The 11,493-nt window shown below is 42.6% G+C and overlaps 1 protein-coding gene across 1 annotated transcript in view; it reads left to right on the top strand.

Annotated features, from left to right (window-relative positions):
• The first annotated feature begins 327 nt into the window (after positions 1–327).
• The window catches only part of LOC129160615 (uncharacterized), a 33,319-nt gene continuing 22,153 nt past the window's right edge, over positions 328–11,493 (top strand). Inside the window, exons 1-10 of the mRNA XM_070541909.1 lie at positions 328–425; positions 3,829–3,947; positions 4,066–4,228; positions 4,330–4,522; positions 4,759–4,848; positions 5,405–5,494; positions 6,456–6,545; positions 7,505–7,594; positions 8,554–8,643; positions 9,605–9,694. Coding sequence (XP_070398010.1) covers positions 3,842–3,947; positions 4,066–4,228; positions 4,330–4,522; positions 4,759–4,848; positions 5,405–5,494; positions 6,456–6,545; positions 7,505–7,594; positions 8,554–8,643; positions 9,605–9,694 — 1,002 coding nt within the window. The 5' untranslated portion in view covers positions 328–425; positions 3,829–3,841. The remainder of the gene's footprint in view (positions 426–3,828; positions 3,948–4,065; positions 4,229–4,329; positions 4,523–4,758; positions 4,849–5,404; positions 5,495–6,455; positions 6,546–7,504; positions 7,595–8,553; positions 8,644–9,604; positions 9,695–11,493) is intronic.

Below are 11,493 nucleotides of genomic sequence, written 5' to 3'. Positions count from 1 at the left end.
AAGGTCCGCCTAAATCATGGTATGTATTTGCTTTTTTAAGAACTTAAAAATAATTTTTTCTCATGGATTTTGGGCAAAACCTATACTTTACAAGTGGCTTTATAGTTTGGATTGTGTTTTGACACTTAATAATATATAAACAGCTTTTATTTTCAGTTTATTAATTTGTCCATCTATACCACTCAATATGATTTTTGTGTATTTATGTGTATAACACAGCGCCCCTGGATGTTGTGTATTTATTGCACTTTTATACACATTTATACACTTCGCGGGGTTTTGGGGTGTCCCTTTTGTGATTGGCTGTGGGCGGGACATAAAGCCCAACCCCTCAAAGCTACTTCCTGAAGACGTGCCTTTAAATTTTAAATGCCTTCAAAGCTGCAGCACTCAAAATGGAGGTCCCCGTGGATTAAACTTCACAGGTAAGCAATAGTATTAATACATTTCGGTTATTTTCTAGTTTTAATGTTTCTTTGATGTAACAATAGACTTGTAGCAAGTATTTAGAGAATGCAATGCAGTTCGTTTGGTTAGCAGTGAGTTGCTAGCTAGCTTAGCATTAGCTTGCAGGGTGTCCTCCAGAAAACTTAAGCCTGGCGGTAGAGAAGCCCAGGCGTTGTAGCGAGGCTGGTGGAAGAGCACGTTTATAAGATTCGCTTCCGTTCGTCGTCCGTGATAACGGGGGGGAGGTGGGGTGAGCGCACGGGTAGATTCGGTACCGTGCGTCATCCGTGATGGGGGGGGGGGGGGGGGGAGCTGGACTGATAGAATCGCTACCGTTCGTCGTCCGTGATAACTTGGGGAGGTGGGGGTGAGCGCACGGATATATTCGGTACCGTGCGTCATCCGTGAGAGCGGGGTGAGGTGGGGGTGAGCGTATGGATAGATTCGGTACCGTGCGTCGAACGTGATAACTGGGGAGGTGGGGGTGAGCGTATGGATAGATTCGGTACCGTGCGTCATCCGTGATAGCGGGGTGAGGTGGGGGTGAGCGCATGGAAAGATTCGGTACCGTGCGTCGAACGTGATAACGTGGGGAGGTGGGGGTGAGCGTATGGATAGATTCGGTACCGTGCGTCGAACGTGATAACGTGGGGAGGTGGGGGTGAGCGTATGGATAGATTCGGTACCGTGCGTCATCCGTGATAGCGGGGTGAGGTGGGGGTGAGCGCATGGAAAGATTCGGTACCGTGCGTCGAACGTGATAACGTGGGGAGGTGGGGGTGAGCGTATGGATAGATTCGGTACCGTGCGTCGAACGTGATAACGTGGGGAGGTGGGGGTGAGCGCATGGAAAGATTCGGTACCGTGCGTCGAACGTGATAACGTGGGGAGGTGGGGGTGAGCGTATGGATAGATTCGGTACCGTGCGTCGAACGTGATAACTGGGGAGGTGGGGGTGAGCGTATGGATAGATTCGGTACCGTGCGTCGAACGTGATAACTGGGGAGGTGGGGGTGAGTGTATGGATGGATTCGGTACCGTGCGTTGTCCCTGATGAGGGTGGGGAGTGTGGGGGGGGGGGGGGGGGGGATAGGGAAAGCCCTGGCTTGTAGCAACGTTTTCAAATTAGTTTTATATAGTTGGAAAACTAATGAAAGGTTGTGAATCTTACAGTTTTTGGTTACATTTATTGAATTTGTGAAGCTACAGCTGCTAGTTTAGCATTAGCTTGGTGCTGTAGCACATTGCATCATGGGATTGGTAGTGAGCTTATAAACCTGCAGAAAATGGTACACTCCTGTTGTGTTAAGGGCTGCCATGGCATCAAGAATCGGGAGCAACTGTTAGTTTTTCCCAGAATCGTACAGATATAAACAAACACGCCTGCCGAACTTTTACTTTGTAATGTAAACTTTTAATTTCTGCAGAGGAAACTTGTTAATATAAGTCAACATGGTGGATTTAATAGAAGCTTTAAAGAACAAACTCTGGACGGTGTGAGGTGAGTTTGTTTCACTGCAGAAATAAAAACGCACACGGAGCGTCAGCAGTCAGACGCAGCCACTCACCAACACTCGTGTGTGTGTGTGTGTGTGTGTGTGTGTGTGTTTGAGCGTCAGAAGGGTGAACAATAACCTGTAGAATAATTAAAGATGGTTCTCTGTGAATGAGCATAATAGACCCTTTTACTACCTACGTCATCAAAAGTTGCGCGCGCAGCCTGGCAACGAGAGTGAAGGCTTCCTCATTCACATTCGATACTAAAACAGCGTTTGAAACCTTTTGTTTTGAAGTTCTGAGCACTTAAAAAAAGTCGGGTTGTTGCGTGTATGGATGCCAGAATCGCTTCTCTTCAAGCAGTGGACTGAAACTTTACAGAATTCCGAAGGGAGCACATCCATTTGAACAAAATCGGAGGCGTCTGTGGCTGCAGGCCATCAAAAGTGTAACTGCAGCCTTTCCTGTTTTTCCCATCCTAACACAAACTCAACTTTGAATCAAATTGCTGCTGCGTGGCTGCAGCATGACCCAAGTCTGGAACATCAAAATGACAGAATTAAACAAATTTATACGCTTTATTTCATGCTTCAAATTAACATTTCATTCTAATTCATCTGTATTTTCCCACTGCATATTAGTATAAACTGTATTTCTCTAAAATTTACACGATTGTACTCTGAGCACGCTAAAAAAAGAAACCTATGCTATACTCACCCTGCCATGCAGGCACAGTTGGCTGTGAAGACGTAGTTCTCTGGTTTGTTTACTATGACCCAAGCCTCATACATAGCAGTCCTTGTCTTTGGCTAGGAAGGACTTCTGCCTTCAAGACGCAAAACTCAGAGTCTATGTCGTGATACTTTACTTTCTGTACGTGGCCACAGACAACATAGTTGTATGCATCTAACGATTTGTATGCCCGTAGCTTCTCACTTGTGTACTTACTGGGCCTCTCCACTAAAAACGTGTACATATCGGGCCACTGGATATCTGGCCACGCACCTACATCTTACACCCATTCCGTAATGCCACAGGGATCCAGGAGTCTGTCGCCATTCGTTAAAGTGAGTTTAATAATACAACATTCAAGATTTGCTGGTGATAACCCAGCAGCGTAGCTTGATAAAGCCTGAAACAACGCCATTCTCTGTTGCCAAGCTGCGCGCATTCTCGCTGAAGTCATATTGTTTACAAACAGTAAAAGGGTCTATACTGGAACATTTTTGGTAAATAATAATTTGGGAAGACGGCAGGAACAAGGAATAAAATAGTTTACAGTATTTAAAACATCCCTAAACTGGAGACTTGACAGGTGTGATCCTGATTCTGTGAATGAACTGTCAGTGAAGGCTTTCACATCACAACTCTGCCTCTCCTAGTTACAACTCTGGTGAGTGTGACTTCTTGTCCTCTGCGCATGCAGGTCACTTTGGGGCCATAAAGCGTTCACACTGGAGAGAGTTTGATGTCACATTTCAGTCAAAATGTAAACAACCACACAAAAATATTAGGATTTTCGGAATTGAGCATCAGGACCTGCAGCATGAACGTAACGTCAGAATTATCATTATTTGAAACTTGGAATTATCATTTTGTTACCCTTCCTGTAGCTTTCCTTAAGATTTAACTCTTGCTATTATTTAGTGCCCGCCTTGGGACTGGGAGGTCAATTCCCAGTTGGGTCATAAGGCGACCAGACTTACGGGACCCCACGCCTCCCTTCTTGACACTCGGCTTCAATGGGTTGGATTTGGGTTTAAACCACCAAATGGTTCTCGAGCACAGCCACTGCTGTAGCTCACAGCTCCCTGTGGGGATGGGTCAAGTGTGGAGATGTAATTTCACACGTGTGATGATGACTATGGGACTTTAACTTTACAGATGCCAGTAAAACATGGAGAGGCAAAGACGCATTAACCCAAAAGGAGATGCTAAATATCACATTGAGAATGGAAAGGACAAAGTGGGATTTGACGTAAAATCCATCAGTGCCTACAAAGGTATAATTATTTTCTGGTAGTTTAATAAAAATATAACCTGAACTCTACATTGACAATTCTCTCTCTCTCTCTCTCTCTCCCCTCCCCTCCTCCCCCCCTCCCTCCCTCCCTCAACAAGGCCGTGGTGTCTTTGTAACTACCTCTTTTCAAAAAGGAGACTTTCTGTTGGAATATAGAGGAGAACTGATCAGTAAGGAGGAATGTGAGAGGAGACAAAGAGTTTATCATGATACACTTAAAGTGTTTCTGTTTGAATTCTACTTTGACGGAAAGCTGTGGTGGTGAGTATGATTATACAATCAAATTAGAAATGGCTGAATGTGCTGTCACTGGAAGTCACAAGACAATTTATGATGTAATAATTGATGCATTAATGTTTTAGTGTTGATGCAGCAAAAGAAGATGGGTCACTTGGAAGACTTGTCAATGATGATCATGTCTGTCCTAATGCCAAAATGAAGTACCTGACTGTGCAAGGGAAGCCCCATTTGTGCTTGTTTGCTATTCGAGAAATAAGCCAGGGAGAAGAGGTAACCTATAATTACGGTGACTCAGACTGGCCATGGAGATGCAAGGTGACTGACAATTGAGTCATTAAATTTTGAATGCCTATGAAATTTGCCTATGGAAGAAACAAGTTAATGTTTATTTACAGTATAAAATCCAATCATTTTTAACACGTGTACAATATTTTTATGAAAGACAAAGCATGTTTTTTTTTTTCATCCTAATAATTTTCAGCTTTCCTTTGATGTTACTTGAGTGGTATGAATTAAGACTATCACTAACTTTTATTCATTTTCTGATGCAGATAAGGACTGAAAAGAGGCATAGTAAGGTGGCAGCAAACAACGCAAACCAAACTGATCCAGACCTTGAGCCGCTCCATAGAAGTGCAGAGGTAGTCTATTTTTATTGTTCACTTAAATTATGCTACTTCTAATATGGGTTTTCCAACAGTACTACTCCGTGTGACTTGGATGGGTGTGGTTCAATTTTACTGCCTTTTCCAAAGACATGGTTCAGTATTTTCACCCAAATTTTCAGTACCTGATTGGTTGTGGTTCTTAGCATGCTGACCAAGTCTAAAAATACTATGTAAGAGACTGACTGTCTCTGATTTGGCTAGGGTGTGGAGTCACTAGTTGTTCCAGAGCTTTCTGCCTGCAGCAGTTTATAGGTTAGGTGGAGTAGATGGAGTAGAGTCAGGGTCAGAGTTTGACAAAAAGCCAGAGACTGGCAGTTAATTTGCAGTCCACTGCTATACAAATACATGCCTTTTACAAACAAGTAGACAGGCAAGCTGCACAAGACATGGATCCATGTCCTCAATTTAAATTTTCCTGGGGGGATTTTTTTGACACTATGTCCTAAACAAATATTGAATTTCTTCAAGAATTGTCTAAATTTAGTTTGTCACTAACTTGTATTGAGTAGCTGATGCTTGTCTGATGCAGGTCTCACCTGAGGCAATCCAGAGTCAGATGCCAGAAGACAACCTGAAGCAGACTGATCCCAACCTGATTTCTACCAACAGGAATGCAGAGGTGATTTCTATTTAATAATTAGATGATATATGCAACTTGTTGTAAGATGTTAGTCAACCACTCTTGTAATTAGTGTGTAAGTGTATCTGAGTGTTATGTGCTTTACATGGACACTGGTTTGTCAGGACAATCTCAACAGAGGTTTTCATTTTAGTAAGCCATCTGTGTGTGTGTGTGTGTGTGTGTGTGTTTAGTTGCGTTCTATCCTATTGTTGTTTAGGAGGACCATAGGGTTTATGTGGACCTTCGTAGGTTCAGTGGCATTATACATTGTCCAGCCCAAAAAATGTCACCACCAAAAGAAAAAGCTAGCTGTTGCACTTATGCGCAGTGGGCAATATTTTACTCAAATAATCCAAATGGCTGTGTACATGCACGTCAGTTGGAATGATGATCGGACAAAACCACCTCTCAATTGGATTGAAACTTCATTCCGATGGGCCGAATTGGATCATAACACTTCGATTTACATGTTTACATGTAGAATTTTTTATCTGATTGGGCGTTCAATTTAATTGTGCCCATGTAAATGTGGCTACTGACAGTTCTTAAGTCATATTTAGTTCCTTAGATGTTTTCACTGCCCTATTCATGCTAATCATTTGACCCTTCTCAAAACAGACGAACATCTTTTACACGACCACCAGATGTGTTTTTCTACATGGCTGTTTAAGAAATGAGAAGCAACTCACTGCAGCAGTTGGAGTTAAATAACTTGTTGCCAGTTGAAAGATTATCGCCCATGCAGTAATTATCCAATAGGAGGCTCCTCTCTGTTTGCTTAAATAAATCTAGGTGGCAACTTCTTTTTTAGGCAAGGCAGTGTGTTTGCATTCTAATGCAGTAAGAATTTTCTACACGTTTTTATATATAGTGTAAATGTATAAAAAACAAAGCAACAATATGGGAACAGCAGTTTGTCACTAACTTGTATTGAGTAGCTGATGCTTGTCTGATGCAGGTCTCACCTGAGGCAATCCAGAGTCAGATGCCGGAAGACAACCTGAAGCAGACTGATCCCAACCTGATTTCTACCAACAGGAATGCAGAGGTGATTTCTATTTAATAATTAGATGATATATGTAACTTGTTGTAAGATGTTAGTCAACCACTCTTGTAATTAGTGTGTAAGTGTATCTGAGTGTTATGTGATTTACATGGACACTGGTTTGTCAGGACAGTCCCAAACAGAGGTTTTCATTTTAGTAAGCCATCTGTCTGTGGGGGTGTGTGTGTGTTTAGTAGCTTTCTATCCTATTGTTGTTTAGGAGGACCATTGGGTTTATGTGGACCTTCGTAGGTTCAGTGGCATTATACATTGTCCAGCCCAAAAAATGTCACCACCAAAAGAAAAAGCTAGCTGTTGCACTTATGCGCAGTGGGCAATATTTTACTCAAATAATCCAAATGGCTGTGTACATGCACGTCAGGTGGAATGATGATCGGACAAAACCACCTCTCAATTGGATTGAAACTTCATTCCGATCGGGCCGAATTGGATCATAACACTTCGATTTACATGTTTACATGTAGAATTTTTTATCTGATTGGGCGTTCAATTTAATTGTGCCCATGTAAATGTGGCTACTGACAGTTCTTAAGTCATATTTAGTTCCTTAGATGTTTTCACTGCCCTATTCATGCTAATCATTTGACCCTTCTCAAAACAGACGAACATCTTTTACACGACCACCAGATGTGTTTTTCTACATGGCTGTTTAAGAAATGAGAAGCAACTCACTGCAGCAGTTGGAGTTAAATAACTTGTTGCCAGTTGAAAGATTATCGCCCATGCAGTAATTATCCAATAGGAGGCTCCTCTCTGTTTGCTTAAATAAATCTAGGTGGCAACTTCTTTTTTAGGCAAGGCAGTGTGTTTGCATTCTAATGCAGTAAGAATTTTCTACACGTTTTTATATATAGTGTAAATGTATAAAAAACAAAGCTACAATATGGGAACAGCAGTTTGTCACTAACTTGTATTGAGTAGCTGATGCTTGTCTGATGCAGGTCTCACCTGAGGCAATCCAGAGTCAGATGCCGGAAGACAACCTGAAGCAGACTGATCCCAACCTGATTTCTACCAACAGGAATGCAGAGGTGATTTCTATTTAATAATTAGATGATATATGTAACTTGTTGTAAGATGTTAGTCAACCACTCTTGTAATTAGTGTGTAAGTGTATCTGAGTGTTATGTGATTTACATGGACACTGGTTTGTCAGGACAGTCCCAAACAGAGGTTTTCATTTTAGTAAGCCATCTGTCTGTGGGGGTGTGTGTGTGTTTAGTAGCTTTCTATCCTATTGTTGTTTAGGAGGACCATTGGGTTTATGTGGACCTTCGTAGGTTCAGTGGAATTATACATTGTCCAGCCCAAAAAATGTCACCACCAAAAGAAAAAGCTAGCTGTTGCACTTATGCGCAGTGGGCAATATTTTACTCAAATAATCCAAATGGCTGTGTACATGCACGTCAGTTGGAATGATGATCGGACAAAACCACCTCTCAATTGGATTGAAACTTCATTCCGATCGGGCCGAATTGGATCATAACACTTCGATTTACATGTTTACATGTAGAATTTTTTATCTGATTGGGCGTTCAATTTAATTGTGCCCATGTAAATGTGGCTACTGACAGTTCTTAAGTCATATTTAGTTCCTTAGATGTTTTCACTGCCCTATTCATGCTAATCATTTGACCCTTCTCAAAACAGATGAACATCTTTTACACGACTACCAGATGTGTTTTTCTACATGGCTGTTTAAGAAATGAGAAGCAACTCACTGCAGCAGTTGGAGTTAAATAACTTGTTGCCAGTTGAAAGATTATCGCCCATGCAGTAATTATCCAATAGGAGGCTCCTCTCTGTTTGCTTAAATAAATCTAGGTGGCAACTTCTTTTTTAGGCAAGGCAGTGTGTTTGCATTCTAATGCAGTAAGAATTTTCTACACGTTTTTATATATAGTGTAAATGTATAAAAAACAAAGCTACAATATGGGAACAGCAGTTTGTCACTAACTTGTATTGAGTAGCTGATGCTTGTCTGATGCAGGTCTCACCTGAGGCAATCCAGAGTCAGATGCCGGAAGACAACCTGAAGCAGACTGATCCCAACCTGATTTCTACCAACAGGAATGCAGAGGTGATTTCTATTTAATAATTAGATGATATATGTAACTTGTTGTAAGATGTTAGTCAACCACTCTTGTAATTAGTGTGTAAGTGTATCTGAGTGTTATGTGATTTACATGGACACTGGTTTGTCAGGACAGTCCCAAACAGAGGTTTTAATTTTAGTAAGCCATCTGTGTGTGGGGGTGTGTGTGTGTGTTTAGTAGCTTTCTATCCTATTGTTGTTTAGGAGGACCATAGTCTTTATGTGGACATTCGTAGGTTCAGTGGCATTATACATTGTCCAGCCCAAAAAATGTCACCACCAAAAGAAAAAGCTAGCTGTTGCACTTATGCGCAGTGGGCAATATTTTACTCAAATAATCCAAATGGCTGTGTACATGCACGTCAGTTGGAATGATGATCGGACAAAACCACCTCTCAATTGGATTGAAACTTCATTCCGATCGGGCCGAATTGGATCATAAAACTTCGATTTACATGTTTACATGTAGAATTTTTTATCTGATTGGGCGTTCAATTTAATTGTGCCCATGTAAATGTGGCTACTGACAGTTCTTAAGTCATATTTAGTTCCTTAGATGTTTTCACTGCCCTATTCATGCTAATCATTTGACCCTTCTCAAAACAGACGAACATCTTTTACACGACCACCAGATGTGTTTTTCTACATGGCTGTTTAAGAAATGAGAAGCAACTCACTGCAGCAGTTGGAGTTAAATAACTTGTTGCCAGTTGAAAGATTATCGCCCATGCAGTAATTATCCAATAGGAGGCTCCTCTCTGTTTGCTTAAATAAATCTAGGTGGCAACTTCTTTTTTAGGCAAGGCAGTGTGTTTGCATTCTAATGCAGTAAGAATTTTCTACACGTTTTTATATATAGTGTAAATGTATAAAAAACAAAGCAACAATATGGGAACAGCAGTTTGTCACTAACTTGTATTGAGTAGCTGATGCTTGTCTGATGCAGGTCTCACCTGAGGCAATCCAGAGTCAGATGCCGGAAGACAACCTGAAGCAGACTGATCCCAACCTGATTTCTACCAACAGGAATGCAGAGGTGATTTCTATTTAATAATTAGATGACATATGTAACTAGAGCTGTGGCGACGCATCAATGACGTCGACGGCTCGATTCTAAAAATTCGTCGATGTCAGATCCGGTAGTCGACGCACCACGCCCACTTGTTATATCCCCAGGAGTTTGTAAATAGAGGAGGAATCTGCCTGTTTTTCCTCTAGTTCGCCCTCTTCTCCGCCAAATACCGAAGACCCGGAACAATGTCCGTCCGCTACGAGATTCCTTTCCTGTTTTGCCCGCCTTCGCCCCCCGGCAACGGACAGCAACTTCCGGGGTCAAATGCGCTAATTCATCTCTATCGCAGATGTCGAAAATCACCGGGAGCGTTTCTCCCTTCATTAAGGAGCTTCATTCAGACATTAGGAAAGCTGTTTTGGTGGTAGCACTCTCCTCCATGCTGGTCTGTTTGTTGCTGGGTGTTTTTGGTTAATTTAAACTTGGTAACTTGAACTTAACGTTGGTAAAGCTACTGTTAGCATATTCGTTAACAGCTTCTTGCATTTCAAATCAAATCAAATCACTTTTATTGTCACGTCACATGTGCAGGTACACTGGTACAGTACATGCGAGTGAAATTCTTGTGTGCGAGCTTCACAGCAACAGAGTTGTGCAAAAATACAGTAATGTAAAAACAAGTAAAATATAAAAATGGCTAATGTAAATATACAAATGAATAAAGTAAACAATAACATAAGAGATATAAAATATACAGAGGTTGGTATGTGCAAAACAGTGGCATTAATGTACAGTATGGAGTGTGTAATGTTGGAGTTTCAGTAGTGAGGGTGAGGTGTCTGCGCCGTGTTCAGCAGTCTGATGGCCTGATGGAAAAAGCTGTCTCTCAGTCTGCTGGTTCTGGACCGGATGCTGCAGAACCTCCTTCCTGATGGAAGTAGTCTGAACAGTTTATGGCTGGGGTGACTTGAGTCCTTGATGATCCTCCCCGCTTTCCTCAGGCACCGCTTCTTATAGATGTCCTGGAGGGAGGGAAGCTCACCTCCAATAATCCTTTCTGCACACCGCACTACTCTCTGGAGAGCTTTGCGGTTGTAAGCGGTGCTGTTGCCATACCAGGCGGAGATGCATCCAGTGAGGATGCTCTCAATGGCACAGCGATAGAAGGTCCTGAGGATGCGGCAGCTCATGCCAAATCTTTTCAGTCTTCTGAGAAAGAAGAGGCGCTGCTGTGCCTTCTTCACTTTACTTTCCGTGTGCATGACCACGTAAGATCCTCTGCCAGATGAACTCCAAGGAAACGGAAACTGCTCACCCTCCACAGCGTCGCCGTTGATGGTGATGGGGGTGTGTATTCCTCTGCTCGTCCGGAAGTCCATTATCATCTCCTTTGTCTTTGTGACGTTGAGGGTGAGACTGTTGTCCTGACACCAGTGGGTCAGGGAGCTGATCTCCTCCCTGTAGGCCGTCTTATCGTCGTTGGTGATGAGACCTACCACTGTGGTGTCGTCCCATACTTCACAATGATGTTGGAGTTTCTCGTGGCCGTGCAGTCGTAGGTGTAGAGTGAGTACAGGAGAGGGCTCAGCACACACCCCTGCGGAGCACCAGTGTTCAGTGTGACGGTGGATGAGGTGGTGCCGCCCAGTCTGACCACCTGGCGTCTGTCAGACAGAAAGTTAAGGATCCAGCTGCAGAGGGAGCTGCTCAGTCCTAGATCCTGCAGTTTCCTGTCCAGCTTCGAGGGAACAATGGTGTTGAATGCTGAGCTGTAATCTACAAACAGCATTCTCACATACGTGTCTCTCTTCTCCAGGTGTGAC

The sequence above is a fragment of the Nothobranchius furzeri genome, chromosome 12, assembly GCF_043380555.1.
Source record: "Nothobranchius furzeri strain GRZ-AD chromosome 12, NfurGRZ-RIMD1, whole genome shotgun sequence".
NCBI classification, from domain to species: Eukaryota; Metazoa; Chordata; class Actinopteri; order Cyprinodontiformes; family Nothobranchiidae; genus Nothobranchius; species Nothobranchius furzeri.
The sequence above is the reverse complement of the archived record's forward strand: the minus strand, read 5'-3'. Positions and strand labels throughout refer to the sequence as shown.